General features: G+C 54.3%; 1 protein-coding gene across 1 annotated transcript; it reads right to left on the reverse strand.

The window, feature by feature from the left end:
• Positions 1-9,245: 9,245 nt before the first annotated feature.
• Positions 9,246-14,203, reverse strand: PTGIR (prostaglandin I2 receptor). Its single transcript, XM_050772249.1, has 2 exons — positions 12,521-14,203; positions 9,246-10,433 (listed from the first exon to the last, which is right to left on the reverse strand). Exons 1-2 carry the CDS (start codon positions 13,286-13,288, stop codon positions 10,041-10,043), a joined length of 1,161 nt encoding a protein of 386 aa, XP_050628206.1. The 5' UTR covers positions 13,289-14,203; the 3' UTR covers positions 9,246-10,040.
• Between the last annotated feature and the right edge of the window lie 1,070 nt (positions 14,204-15,273).

Genomic DNA, 15,273 nt, shown 5'->3' on the forward strand with positions numbered 1-15,273 from the left:
TCAGCCTCCCGAGTAGCTGGGACTACAGGTGCCGGCCACCTCCCCCGGCTAGTTTTTTGTATTTTTTAGTAGAGATGGGGTTTCACCATGTTAGCCAGGATGGTCTCGATCTCCTGACCTCATGATCCACCTGTCTCGGCCTCCCAAAGTGCTGGGATTACAGGCTTGAGCCACTGTGCCCAGCCTATTTTTTGTATTTCTGATTTTATTTATTTATTTATTTATTTTTTTTTTTTTTTGAGACGGAGTCTTGCTCTGTAGCCCCGGCTGGAGTGCAGTGGCCGGATCTCAGCTCACTGCAAGCTCCGCCTCCCGGGTTTACGCCATTCTCCTGCCTCAGCCTCCGGAGTAGCTGGGATTACAGGCACACGCCACCACACCTGGCTAATTTTTTGTATTTTTAGTAGAGAGGGGGTTTCACTATGTTGGCCAGGCTGGTCTCGAGCTCCTGACCTCGTCATCTGCCCACCTCAGCCTCCCAAAGTGCTGAGATTATAGGTGTGAGCCACCATGCCCAGCCTGCATTTTTTTTTTCCCCTTTTTTTTTTTTTTTTTTTGAGATGGAGTTTTGCTCTTGTTGCCCAGGCTGTAGATCAGTGGCGCAATCTCAGCTTACTACAACCTCCGCCTCCCAGGTTTAAGCGATTCTCCTGCTTCAGCCTCCCGAGTAGCTGGGATTACAGGTGCCTGCTATCACACCCAGCTAATTTTTGTATTTTTGGTAGAGACAGGGTTTCACCATGTTGGCCAGGCTGGTCTCCCAATTCCTGACCTCAAATGACCTCAGTATGCCTCAACCTCCTAAAGTGCTGGGATGCCAAACTCTCTCTCTCTTCCGCACCCCCCCACACCCCCCAACCCACCCCCGCCTAGGCTGGAGTGCAGCGGCGTCATCTCGGCTCACTGCAACCTCCGCCTCCCGGGTTCAAGCAATTTTCCTGCCTCGGCCTCCTGAGTAGCTGGGATCTCCGGCGCGTGTCACCACGCCCCACTCATTGTTTTGTATTTTAGTAGAGAGGGTGGTTTCCTGAGCTCAGGCAATCCGCCCGCCTCGGCCTCCCAAAGTGCTAGGATTACAGGCGTGAGCCACCGCGCCCGGCCGTGCCAAACTTTATAGACATCATTTCACTTAGTTCACACCCAGGCTGGATGGACTCACACTAAAACGCAGCACCCACTCAAGGTGTGCAGACCCTGCCCAGGCATCCGGCATGAGTCACTGGAGAAATCTGGCCGTAGAGGAGTGGAGGCCCGGCAGGTGAAGCCTCTTGCATCACACCACCCTTCCTGGAAGCAGCTGAGCCGGGTCTCAAAGCCCAGCGCACTCGGATCCCAACGCCAGCACTCGGATCCTAACGCCAACGCCTTCTCCCACCGCATCCCGGTGCCCATGCTTCTCAGCTGCCTATCAGTAGTTTCCCCCTTGGGCCCTATGTTTTGAAAGACTTTTACTCCCAGACAGGCTACATTATTAAATAATCATGACTTCCCTTCCCATTTTTTACTAATCAAAGACCCACAGAGCGCACTCAGCTTCTAATGGCCCCTGGGCAAGCACTGAGAGGAGCCGGCTCCGGCCCAAAGCTGAGAAATGCCTGGACCGGGAGTCATTTCCAGTTCAGCCTCGCAGGGCTACTAGACCAGTTCAAAACCTGTCCTGAGAAAGTGACCAGACAAGGGGACTTACCCAACCAGGGCCGCCTGAGGGCTCGCAAGGATCCCCTCACTTCCCAGAGGGTGGCTCTGGGGCCACTCCTGAGTGTCACTCCCAGTGTGACCAGCAGGTGGGGCAATGACCACGGAAGACCCTTCCGAGCTACAACTCCCAGGCCCAGCCCACGGTATATGTGTGTGTGCGCCGGTGTTTAAGTCCCATTTGTGGGGCAGGTCGGGTGCTAGGGAGATGGGAATGAATAAAAAGAAATAAATCGTAAAATGAATCAAGTTCCTTTGAGTCCCCCGTTCCCAGCACATCACTTCCTGAGCCCCACCCCAGACTAGGGCAGGCGCCTAAACCAGTCACCCTCTGTGTCTGCTGGTTTGAGCCAACTGCAGATGAAAAATATTCAAAACACACAGGGTGCGGTGGCTCACTCCTATAATCCCAGCACTTTGGGAGGCTGAGGTAGGTGGACCACCTGAGGTCAGGAATTTGAGACCAGCCTGGCCAACATAATGAAACCCCATCTCTACTAAAAATACAAAAATTAGCCAGGTAAGCTGGGAGCGGTGGCTCACGCTTCTAATCCCAGCACTTTGGGAGGTCAAGGTAGGTAGATTATTTGAGGTCAGGACTTTGAGACCAGCCTGGCCAACATAATGAAACCCCATCTCTACTAAAAATACAAAGATTAGCCGGGCGGTGGTGGTGCGCACCTGTAGTTCCAGCTACTCAGGAGGCTGAGGCAGGAGAATCGCTTGAACCCGGGGGGCAGAGGTTGCAGCAAGCTGAGATGGAGCCACTGCACTCCAGTCTGGGCAGCAGAGTGAGACCCTGTCCGCCCCCCCCACACACACACACACAAAATTAGCCAGGAGTGGTGGTGGGCTCCTGTAATCCCAGCTAGTCAAGAGGCTGAGGCCCAAGAATTGCTTGAACCTGGGAGGTGGAGGTTGCAGTGAGCCAACATCGCGTTACTGCATGCCTGGGTAACATAGCAAGACTCTGTCTCAAAAAACAAAACAAAACAAAACAAAAAACACAATAAAATATACAAATTTTAAAACAATACAGTATAATTATTTACATAGCATTTGCATTGAATTAGGTGTTATAGGTAATCTAGAGATGAGTTAAGGTATAAAGGAGGACATATGTAAGTTATATGCAAATATGACACCGTTGTATATAAGGAACTCGAGCATCCGCAGATTTTGGTATCCCAGGAGGGTCCTAGAACCAATCCCCCAAGGATAATGAGGGACGACTGTGTATATTTCCACAGATCCTTTCACTGTGCCTTCTTAGTACAGCTCGTAATTTTGTATCTTAGCTGCTTATTATAGAACATTTTGTTTTTTAGACAGAGTCTCGCTCTGTCACCCAGGCTGGAGTGCAGTGGTATGATCATAGCTCACTGTAGCATCAACTTCCCGGACCCAAGCAATCCTCCCACCTCAACCTCCCAAGTCGCTGGGACTATAGGCGCGCACCACCACACCCAGCTAATTTTTGTATTTTCTGTAGCAAAGAGGTTTCACCATATTGCCCAGGCTGCTCTTGAACTCCTGGGCTCAAGAGATCCACCTGCCTCAGCCTCCCAAAATGCTGGGATTACAGGCGTGAGCCACTGCACCCGACCTTTGTAACACATTTTTATGTGATTATTCAGTCACCCAAGCGGATCGTGAATGAGGTAGGGCCAAGGCTATGTCAGTCAGCACTATATTCCCAGTGGGCACGAGGCAGCCTTGGGTCCAGACCAGAGTAACTTAAGGGAACGTATGTTGAGTTAACGAATACACAGGAGGCTGAAGAAGGGAGGCATTCGATGCCCCAGTTGGAGGTGTAAGCACGGCAGAAACACTTTTTTTTTTTTTTTTTTTGAGACGGAATCTTGCTCTGTCGCCCAGGCTGGAGGGCAGTGGCGTGATCTTGGCTCACTGCAAGCTCTGCCTCCCAGGTTCAAGCGATTCTCCTGCCTCAGCCTCCCAAGTAGCTGGGAATGCAGGTGCCTGCCACCACACCCAGCTAATTTTTGTATTTTTAGTAGAGATGGGATTTCACCATATTGGCCAGGTTGGTCTCGAACTCCTGACCTTGTGATTCGCCTGCATCGGCCTCCCAAAGTGCTGGGATTACAGGCGTGAGCCACCGCGCCTGGTCAGAAACACTTCTCTTAACTTGGTTCACTTTCTTCTAAACCTCAGTTCCCTGCTCAGCCATCTCCTCCTCCTGACCTCAGGTGATCCACCCGCCTTGGCCTCCCAAAGCTCTGGGATTACAGGTGTAAGCCACCACGCCCTCCTGCCTAGACACCGTTCCACCCTGCTTCATGCCCACTCTGAGGACAGGGTTGTCTCCCCCACCGAACTCTGAGCTTCGGTAGGGCAGGGCTAGGTCTATCTCTGTCACTGCCATGTCACCAGCATCACAGGGACAAGCCCTGACATACAATAGTCCCTCAACAAGACCCTGCAGAGCGGGTGAGCAGACACATGTCCTTGCCATGGCAGGCTGCGGCCAGTGCCATCGTGCAGCCGAAAAAGTGCTGAGGGCCTTCGAGGGAGGAGTGGTTGTGTCTTCAAGGAAGAAAAATGTAAGAAAGAATTTGAAGAACAAGTGTGTCTTTGACGGATGGAAAAGGGAAAAAACGGTTCCAGGAAGAGCAAAGATGTGGAGACCCAAAACGTCATGGCCTCTACAGGGAAACCACAGTCATCTGACGCGGCCTCAGCCAAGGCCTGCAGGGGAGTGGGAGTTCGGGGCTGGCCCGGAGCCTCCAGCTGGTGCCTGAGCCCTGGGAGCTGTCCAAAGCTGGCAGTGACTGCCACATAGAGCTCTACGGACAGGACCCAGGCAGCTGGCAGAGAGGATGAACTTGGGCAGTCAGGGGCCAGGATCCCAGCTAGGAGGAGTTTCCAAATCACCCCCGAGGGGCAAAGGGTAGATGGGGGGCATTGTCTGAAAACCTCTGGCCTGTTAGTGTAGACATCCAGGTCAGAGGTGGGGTGAGGGGAGGGGGTCTGCAGTAAACAGTGATATGTCAGGCCCTGGGGGGGTAAGAGCCTGCAGAACCACAGCTTCTACATTGCATCCTCACCTTCCTTTAATCCTCATCTGAAAAATGGAAATGAGAGCAGCACCCACCACAAGCAAGGATGCTGTGGTTCCAACGCTCAGCTCTGCCCGGTATATAGTGAGACCTCAGAGGTCAGATGGGCAGAACTGACCCACCTTCAGGGGTGACACAGAGAGAGGAGGTGAGCACCCTTCAATGCCCTTCTCCAGAACCCCCTATCCCTTCCTCACCATCCTCTGTTGGGGGTAGGAGGGTTGGCCAAGGTTTGGCCAGTCTTGGTGACAAAGACAGGTCCCAATCATGTTTGTCAACCTGTTGTGTTTTGTTTTTAACAAGTGGATTTTTTTTTTTTTTTTTTTTTTTGAGACAGAGTCCTGCCCTGCGGCCCAGACTGGAGTGACCATCTCGGCTCACTGTAACCTCCGCCTCCCAGGTTCAAGAAATTCTTGTGTCTCAGCCTCCTGACTAGCTGGGACTACAGGCATGCGCCACCACACCCAGCTAATTTTTGTATTTTTAGTACAGATGGGGCTTCACCATGTTGGTCCGGCTGGTCTCGAATGCCTAACCTCAGGTGATCCACCCACTTTGACCTCCCAAAGTGTGGGGATTACAGGCATGAGCCACCGTGCCCAGCTGACTTTTTTTGTTATTAAATTCAACCAATATAATAATTACTCTGCAAGACTGCTATAAGGGCTGGGCGTGGTGGCTCACCCCTGTAATTCCAGCACTTTGGGAGGCTGAGGCGGGCGGATCAGGCGGGCGGATCAGCCTGATCCGAGGTCAGGCGATCGAGACCATCCTGGCTAACGTGGTGAAACCCTGTCTCTACTAAAAATACAAAAAATTAGCCAGGCGTGGTGGTGGGCACCTGTAGTCTCAGCTACTCGGGAGGCTGAGGCAGGAGAATGGCGTGAACTCGGGAGGCAGAGCTTGCAGTGAGCTGAGATCAGGCCACTGCACTCCAGCCTGGGCGACAGAGCGAGACTCCATCTCAAAAAATTAAAAAATTAAAAAAAAAAAAAGGCTGCTATAAAAGATTCTAAATACTTCACCTTTTTTTACTTCACCTTTTTTTTTTTTTTTTTCAGTGCCACATTTATTTTTTTCTTTGAGACAGTCTCGTTCTGTCGCCCAGGCTGGAGTGCAATGGCGCTGTCAGCTCACTGCAACCTCCACCTCCTGGGTTCAAGCAATTCTCATGGTTCAGTCTCCCAAATAGCTGGGATTACAGGCGCCCGCTACCATGCCTGGCTAATTTTTGTATTTTTAGTAGAGATGGGTTTTACCATGTTGGTCATGCTGGTCTCAAACTCCTGACCTCAGGTGATTCTCCTGCCTTGGCCTCAAAAAGTGTTGGGATTACAGGTGTGAGCCACCATGATTGGCCAGCACCCGGCTAATTTTGTTTGTTATTATTTGTAGAAACGGGGTCTTGATATGTTGCCCAGGCTGGTCTTGAACTCCTGGACTCACGGGATCCTCCCGCCTCAGCCTCCCAAAGTGCTGGGATTACAGGTGGGAACCACCTCACCCTGCCTACTTACTTAAATTTTTTTACTTGCAGTAAGATACACATAACATAAAAGTTGCTATTTTAACCATTCAAAGTTACAATTCAGTGGCATTTAGTGCATCACACTGTTGAGCGACCCTCACTACTATCCAATTCCAGGACATTTTCTTTTTTTTATTTATTTATTTATTTATTTTTTTTTTTTGAGACGGAGTCTCGCTCTGTCGCCCAGGCTGGAGTGCAGTGGCGCCATCTCGGCTCACTGCAAGCTCCGCCTCCTGGGTTCACACCATTCTCCTGCCTCAGCCTCCTGAGTAGCTGGGACTACAGGCGCCCGCCACCACGCCCGGCTAATTTTTTGTAATTTTAATAGAGATGGGGTTTCACTGTGTTAGCCAGGATGGTCTCGATCTCCTGACCTCGTGATCCGCCCGCCTCGGCTCCCAAAGTGCTGGGATTACAGGCATGAGCCACCACGCCCGGCCCCAGGACATTGTCATCATCTCATAGGGGAACCCCAAGCTCATTCAGCACATTCGTGGGTCACCTTGACCTGTTTTTAACTCTCCCAGACACCCCTTTTTCTGCTTTATTGTGATTTGAAACATGGTTACTGGGGGGAAAAAGAAGTCAAAACACCAGAGCCAGAGCTGGGAGGTGGTTTGTTTTTAAATTGTATCTGCCTAAATAACAATAGCAACAGCTACAGCAATGGCAATCATAGTGACATTTCTTATGGGCTTTATTCCACGCCCTGAGATAACTTGCTTTTCAGAGGGAATTGCTTAATCCCCAAAGCTGCCATGTAAACTAACTGCTAGATTATGATCAAAAGGAAATCGAGGTGCCCCCGAGTGGACAGATGGGCCTGCTCCACGCCCACGCCCACTCGCCATGTGAGCTGGGACAGGTGGATTATCATCTCTGGACCTGGACTCCAACCTCCATAGAAAGGACTTATTGCCGGGCTGAGAGGCTCCCGCCTGTAATCCAAGCATTTTGGGAGGCCAAGGTAGGAGGATCACTTGAGGTCAGGAGTTCAAGCCCAGCCTGGCCAACGTGGCAAAATCCCGTCTCTATTAAAAATACAAAAAATGGCCGGGCGCGGTGGCTCAAGCCTGTAATCCCAGCACTTTGGGAGGCCGAGACGGGCGGATCACGAGGTCAGGAGATCAAGACCATCCTGGCTAACACCGTGAAACCCCTCTCTACTAAAAAATACAAAAAACTAGCCGGGCGAGGTGGCGGGCGCCTGTAGTCCCAGCTACTCCGGAGGCTGAGGCAGGAGAATGGCGTAAACCCGGGAGGCGGAGCTTGCAGTGAGCTGAGATCCGGCCACTGCACTCCAGCCCGGGCTACAGAGCAAGACTCCGTCTCAAAAAAAAATAAAATAAAATAAAATAAAAATTAAAATAAAAATACAAAAAAAAAATTAGCCAGGGGTGGTGGCGCACACCTGTAATCCCAGCTACTTGGGAGCCTGAGGCAGGGGAATCACTTGAACTCAGGAGGCGGAGTTTGCAGTGGGCCAATATGGTACCATTGCACTCCAGCCTGGGCAACAGAGTAAGATTCCATCTCAAAAAGGAAAGGAGAGGAGAGGAGAGGAGAGAGAAAGAGAGAGAGAAAGAAAGAAAGAAAGAAAGGAAAGAAAGGAAAGAAAGGAAAGAAAGGAAGGAAGGAAGGAAGGAAGGAAGGAAGGAAGGAAGGAAGGAAGGAAGGAAGAAAAGGAAGGAAGGAAGGGCGCGGTGGCTCAAGCCTGTAATCCCAGCACTTTGGGAGGCCGAGATGGGTGGATCACGAGGTCAGGAGATCGAGACCATCCTGGCTAAGACGGTGAAACCCCATCCCTACTAAAAAATACAAAAAACTAGCTGGGCGAGGTGGCGGGCACCTGTAGTCCCACCTACTTGGGAGGCTGAGGCAGGAGAATGGCGTAAACCTGGGAGGCGGAGCTTGCGGTGAGCTGAGATCCGGCCACTGCACTCCAGCCTGGGCGACAGAGCCAGACTCCCATCTCAAAAAAGGAGAGGAGGGGAGAGGAGGGGAGAGGAGGGGAGGGGAGGGGAAGAAAGAGAAAGAGAGGGAAGGAAGGAAAGAAGGAAGGAAGGAAGGAAGGAAGGAAGGAAGGAAGGAAGGAAGGAAGGAAGGAAGGAAGGAAGGAAGGAAGGAAGGAAAGGATTTATGATAGGTTGCCCTGTGGATGGAGTGAGAGGAAGCGCCGCTCACCCCTGGAGGAATTGGCTGCTGTTGTCCTCATGGGAGGCTCAGGCCTCACGTACCTTGCCCGTCTCCCAGTGTGGATTTTTTGTTTTAACACAGAGGGAGAGTGGGAAAGGGGAACTGGCACCGGCAGTGCAGTGGGGCTGGGTGGGGAGAGTTCCCACTCACCCTCCCCCACCCGAAACGCCTACTCACTTCCTTCCATGCTAGTCAGCTCACCCCTGGGCACCCTCCATCCTGGGCCTCTCTGAGGGCAGGGAGTGGTTATGAGAAGCGAGTGGGATGGCAGGCTGGAAATCACCCCAGTGGGGCCCAGGGTGGAGCGGAGGCTTGTCTGTGTCCTTAACACCAGGCCATCAGCGCTGCTGAATTTCAGGGGGAGGTTGAGGGTTTTTGGTTTCTGTTTTTGAGACAGAGTGTCACTCTGTCACCCAGTGGCAGGATCTCAGCTCACTGCAGCCTCAACCTCCCACGCTCAAGTGATCCTCTTGTCTCAACCTCCCTGGGAGCTGGGACTACAGGTGTGCACCACCACACCCAGCTAATTTTTAAAATTTTTTTGTAAAGACAAGTTCTCGATATATTGCCCAGGCTGGTCTCAAACTCCTGGGCTCAAGTGATCCTCCACCTGAACCTCCCAAAATGCTGGGATTACAGGCATGTGCTATGGTGCCCAGTCAAGTATCTGTTGAATGAATGAATGAATGAATGAATGAATGAATGAAATCTTTGCGAGGGCTCCAAGGACACATAACATGAGGTCAGGCTCTGTAAGGAGGCATTTATTTATTCAGGACCCTGGGGACAGGCACAGGACTTAGGTTTTTGTTCTGGGGCAGTCCCTGGGATCCCCAGCCATCTGTCAGCTTCTCCATCTGTCTCCCCGCCACCTGCACCCTCACAGTTCTCATCTCGCAGCCCATCAAGCTAGGTGGAAGGTCTCAGGCCCTTTTTGTACCAAGCACATGTCCTGCGTTGTCACCTACAATGCAGCAGCCTCCCCTTTCTCCCATTGCCCCTTTGGGATGCCAGCGCTCCCAAGCCTGATGGGGGACCAGCGGCAAGGGGAGGCAGGAAGCTTTTCCAAGAACCCTGGTTTTTGTGGAGCAGAGAGGGGCTGGCTCTTGGAGTGGCTTGGTAGAGGGGAGGGCCATCCCCTGGGGACTTGGGGTGGGCAGCTGGTCCCCCTAAGTGGACGTAGATTGGAGCCAGCACTCAGACCAGAGCAGACCTGAGTGTACAGAAGCCTCTGGGAACTTCTCCGCCTGCTAAATATTTAGACAGTGAGATGGATGGGGAATCCAGGGCCAGAGCAGGTCGGCCAGGCCACTGGCTATTTTGAGAGAACCATTCTTTCTGCGCTCCAGGATAAATGTTTCCTCTGTCCCGCACTCTCTTCCCAGAGCCAGCAGCGACTACCCTGCGCAGGAGAAACAGCAGCCAATCGGCCCCAGAGTTTGGGGGCCAAGGTTCCAGCATCCGCAGCCATCAGCCGTGTCCCTGATTTTCTGGTTCCTGTCCCTCGAAGACAGGGATCACAGGGTCAGCTCCAAACGTCAGCAGAGGGAGCAGGCGACATTGGCTTCTGCTTTGGACGACGCTCCCACGGTGCTGCCGCCGGACTGCTGTGTGAGAGGCAAGGGCGCCACCTGCCCCTCGCCCCAAGCCGACAAAGGCACCCAGCTCCCCTCCTTTCCCACAGGAGCAGAGGGGGCCCTTGGGTCCCTCCTCCCTGAGGTGAGCTGGGAAAGGGGTGTCTGCGAGTCGCCGTGGGCAGGCCCGAGGCACAGGCAGCAGACCCAGAGCTTGAGTCGCTTGAAGACAGCCTTTCGGAAAAGGATGAAGACCCAGGGGTCCAGGATGGGGTTGAAGGCGTAGAAGCGGAAGGCAAGGAGGTCCCCCATCTCACTGCTGCTGTCAGGGGCGACGGCCTGGGTGAAGCAGCGGATCTGAGGGCAGGGTGAGGGCGTCAAGAAGCACCCAGGAGTCCTCAGCCTCCCCACCCTGGCTCCCCCCTCCCACTCGCTTACCAGGGATGAGGTAAGGGCGGCATGTCAGAGGGGAAGGAGAGAAGATAAAAACTAAGTAACAAATGCATCTGGGGAACACAGGGAGAGAAAGTCCCAGGAAATTGCCAGAGATGCCTAAGGGGAGAGGAATGGGGGCCAGGTATATGGGTCCCCCCAACCTTAGAAGCTGGGAGGACCCCCAGGCTCCACAGATTTTTTGAGTATAACGTCCCTACAAGAAGGCGGCGCCGCCCAGCTGGGCCCCCTGAATCTGCTGCAGAGCTGTTGTGGTGCCTGTGTGTATCTGTCCACAGCATCTGAGTCTCTGAGTCAGGGTAACCCCCAAAAAAGATTTAAGGACACCCCAATCCAGCCCAGCCTCTTGCATTTTACAGAAACAGAAACTGAGGCTCAGAAGAAAGGTGGCACGACCAGGTGTCACAGACACTGAGTAGGTACTGGGGTCTGTGGCACTCCCATTGGGGAGGGGCAGGACGGGAGTCCCGGAAGAAAACCGAGGTGCGGAGGCAAGGGTGGGGCCTGCTCTGAGGCAGAGGGGAGCCAGGTGAGTGGGAGATCAGGCTCTACAATCGAAGGACCCAGGACCAAGACCAGGCTCTGTGTGACTGTGGGCGAGAGACACTGCCCCTCATCTGTAAAAACGGGGATGAGAGAGAACGTTCTCTTGGTTTCCTGCCAAATGCTGTGGAATGGGTGGCTGTGATCATTTTGAAAATTGTCTTAGGAAGTATCTGTAAGCCACTAAGTATGAGGTAGGCATAGAGAAGCGCTCAATGAGTGGTGGTTTTTCATTACAGGGGTAGGGGAAGGAGGGGGGATGCATTTTTTTTTTTTTTTTTTTTTTGAGACGGAGTCTCACGCTGTTGCCCAGGCTGGAGTGCAGTGGCGCGATCTCGGCTCACTGCAAGCTCCGCCTCCTGGGTTCACGCCATTCTCCTGCCTCAGCCTCCTGAGTAGCTGGGACTACAGGCGCCCGCCACCGCGCCCGGCTAATTTTTTGTATTTTTAGTAGAGACGGGGTTTCACTGTGGTCTCGATCTCCTGACCTTGTGATCCGCCCGCCTCGGCCTCCCAAAGTGCTGGGATTACAGGCTTGAGCCACCGCGCCCGGCCGGGGGATGCATTTTATTACGGGGGGCACAGGATGCCTGAGCTGGGAGACAAGGTACCAGAAGAAGTCAGATGCAGAAAGTCTTCTCCAGAAAGCCAGGATCTGTCTGACTGGGGACCAAGCCTCTGTCTGATTTGTTTTTGTTTTCTTTGTTTTCGTTTTGAGACAAGGTCTTGCTCTGTCAGCTAGGCTGGGATGTAGTAATCACAGCTCACTGCAGCCTTGACCTCCCAGGCTGCAGCAATCCTTCCACTTCAGCCTCCCAAGTAGCTGAGACCACAGGCACAGGCCATCATGCCAGGCTAATTTTTAAATATTTCATAGAGATGGGGTTTCACCATGTTGCCAGGGCTGGTCTCAAACCTCTGAGCTCAAGTGATCCTCCTGCCTCGCCTTTCTTTTTCTTTTTTTTTTTTTTTCTTATTTATTTATTTATTTTTGAGATGGAGTCTCACTCTGTCACCCAGGCTGGAGGGCAGTGGCACGATCTCAGCTCATTGCAACCTCCGCCTCCCCGGTTCAAGTGATTCGCCTGCCTCAGCCTCCCAAGTAGCTGGGACTTCAGGCATGTGCCACTACACCCGGCTACTTTTCATTTATGTATTTGTTGTATTTTTAGTAGAGACAGGGTTTCATCATTTTGGCCAGACTGGTCTCGAACTCCTGACCTCGTGATCTGCCCGCCTCGGCCTCCCAAAGTGCTGGGATTACAGGCGTGAGCCACCGCATCCAGTCCTGCCTCGGCCTTTCTAAATGCTGAGATTACAGGCGTGAGCCACCATGCCCACGATGTCTGACCTCTTTTGAGCCTCAGTCTCCCCATCTGTGACATGGGCACAACCCACAGAGCTGCCCTCCTCCTCTCCCCACTCCCCCCAGCTCCGGGGGGACTTACCGTGAGAGGCAGGGAGCACACGGCCATGACCCCCGTCATGAGGGCCAGCAGGATCAGGTGGTCCACCTCGTCCTCTCCGGTGCGCGGGCGTGGACCCACCGAGCTCTGGTGGCGCTTCTGCTGGCGGTACATGCGGCAGAGGCTGAGGGTGACCGAGCCGTTGCACAGGAAGATGGCGGCCACCAGCAGGGCCACCAGGCCGGCGTAGGCCAGCGAGAAGGCAGCGCCGCCCGGCTGGGCCCAGCGCATGCGGAGGAAGCACCAGCTACCGGGGCAGTACTGCTGGTGTTGGCCCAGGCCCAGCAGGGGCAGCGCGCAGAAGAGGACGCAGAAGGCGTAGATGGCTGGCAGCGCCAGGCGGGCGCAGCGGGGCCCGTCCAGTTGCGCGTAGAGGTAGGGGTGGCTCAGCGCCAGGCAGCGCTCCACGGCCATGGCGAAGAGGATGAGCATGGACGCCAGGCCGAAGAAGGTCATGGCGAAGGCGAAGGCATCGCACAGCGCGGGGCCGCCCCGGGCCAGGCCCAGCAGGGAGCTGTTGCGCGCATAGGCCACGAACACGGCCGGGCTCAGGAAGCTGGTGCCCAGCAGGTCGGTGGCCGCCAGCCCGGTGACCAGCACCGCGAAGGCCGAGGGGCGCGCCGGTCGCCGCGCGTGCAGGATGCCCAGGGCCAGCCCGTTGCCCACCACGCCGGCCACGAACATCAAGGTGCTGGTGGCCGGCCCCACGGAGCCCCGCACGTAGGTGAGGTTCCTGCACGAATCTGCCATCCCAGGTCTGGGCTGGAGGGTTCCCAAGGTGGAAGGTGTGGGGTCAGAGGGAGCCAAGACTACCCCCACCACCCAGCCCACTCAGGTGTCCCTACTGGCCAGTCCTTGTGGCAGCTGGGGCCTCCCAGTCAACCCCCAGTTCTCCTGTGTATGTGTATGTAGTCCTCTCGCCTCTGGCTTCTCCCATATCTCTCTCTCTCTCTGTCTCTCCCCGCCCTCCTATTTCTCTTTCTTTTTCTCTTTCTTTTCTTTCTTTTTTTTTGAGATGGAGTCTCACTCTGTTGTCTAGGATGGAGTGCAATGGCATGATCTCGGCTCACTGCAACCTTCACCTCCTGGGTTCAAGCAATTCTCCTGCCCCAGCCTCTGGAGTAGATAGATTACAGGCGCCCACTACCACGCCCAGCTAATTTTTGTATTTTTAGTAAAGATGGGGTTCCACCGTGTTGATCAGGCTGGTCTCGAACTCTTAACCTCAGGTGATCTATCCACCTCAGCTTCCCAAAGTGTTGAGATTACAGGCGTGAGCCACCATGGCTGGCACCCCCCCACCTCCTATTTCTTTCCTTCTCTAGCTCTGTTTCTGCCATTAAAGAGACAGAGAACATCCGGGCATCGCCAGTTCTTTCCTTCTCTGTCTCTCGGTCTCTTGCTGTTATCTCCCTGTCTCCGTCCCCTCCCTTGTCCTTGTCCTCCCCGTACCTTTCTCCCTCTAACCCCATACCCTCTACCTGCTCCTGCTCTGTGTTGCTGCTTCCCCAGCCCCTCACCGCACCTCTCCAGTCTTGCCCAGGCTCTCCTGTCCCGCGCGTCTGTCCCTTCACTTGCTCTGCTCCGTGTGTCTCTCGCTGCCTGTGTCGGTCTGTGTGTCAGCTTCTCCTTCCCTCCTCCCTCCTTCCCTCCCTCCCTCCCACCCTCCTCAGCTTGCCTGCTCACCCCAGCTTTTTCATTTCCTCTCTCTGCCCCGCCTTCCCTCACTGTTCTCCAGAGGCCCCCTGGCACACTCCCCATTCCCCATCCACCCGCCCAACCCAGGACATCCATCTCCCATTGCTGCCTGCACTGTCCTCCCCACATCCTCTCTTGGTTCCCATCACTGAGCCACCTGCCACCTCCCCACACACAGGACTCCTCCCTCCCCCAGTGTCTCCCTCTCTGGTCTGGGTGGGAAATTCCTGAGTCACCATCACTTAGGCTTGGAGCCTCTTGGGGTAGTAGGCGACCGCTAGGAGGGACCTGAAGGGCACACACTTGACCGGGCTTCAATGGGGTGGCCTTGGCCTGGGCTGTCTCAGGGTGGCCTCTGGGATCTATTCTGGGCTTCAGGCCCTGGGGCTTAGGACATTGCCCGGGGATTGAGAAATGACCAGGAAATTCCTCTCTGATGTAGTGTTTTCCAGACACCACTGAGAGTTCTAGTCCCTGGACAAAACTCACTCCTTCCAGAAAACTGAGGAAGGAGGCTTGGCCAGAGAAAGACATGCCAGTCCCTCGAGCCTGTCCCTGGGCACCCAGCTCACCCTGCAGAGACCCGAGAAGGAAGCATGAAGGGGCGTATTTGGTGTCCAGTTGTCAGGAACAGGCCTGGGCGACTTCCACGGCCCATCATGGAAGGGTAGCACTGGGCCACCCTCTGACTTCTCGCACAGCACCCCTAGGCCCCTGGTGACCTTGACCTTCAGGAATCATATTTTGATCACAGGAAGCTGTCCACAACTCCAGCATTGCTGCCATGCGTCCCCCACCCTCCCCAAACACAGCCAAGCCACCGCCGCTGCAGCCTCGGGCCAGTGCGACAGACCCACGTGCTCCCACTGCCCACACAGCGTTCACCAGTCTCCCTTCCCACGGAGTCCGTGGCTTCCCAGGCAGCCTCCCAGCCCCAAAGGGCCAGATAAAACCTCGGAGACCCTCTCTGAGCCCCGCTGTTTATCGGGGGGCAGTCTCAAATCCATTTGACTTGACTTCCTGTTTCCGTCTGACCA

Source organism: Macaca thibetana, chromosome 19 (assembly GCF_024542745.1).
Source record: "Macaca thibetana thibetana isolate TM-01 chromosome 19, ASM2454274v1, whole genome shotgun sequence".
NCBI classification, from domain to species: domain Eukaryota; kingdom Metazoa; phylum Chordata; class Mammalia; order Primates; family Cercopithecidae; genus Macaca; species Macaca thibetana.

What these genes read in the sequence shown, in the direction of transcription:
- PTGIR (XM_050772249.1), bottom strand. Translation starts at nt 13,288, where the DNA reads ATGGCAGATTCGTGCAGGAACCTCACCTACGTGCGGGGCTCCGTGGGG. An exon ending in TGTGCTCCCTGCCTCTCACG is followed by an intron (nt 10,434 to 12,520) that starts GTAAGTCCCCCC and finishes CCCTGCCCTCAG; the next exon opens with ATCCGCTGCTTCACCCAGGC.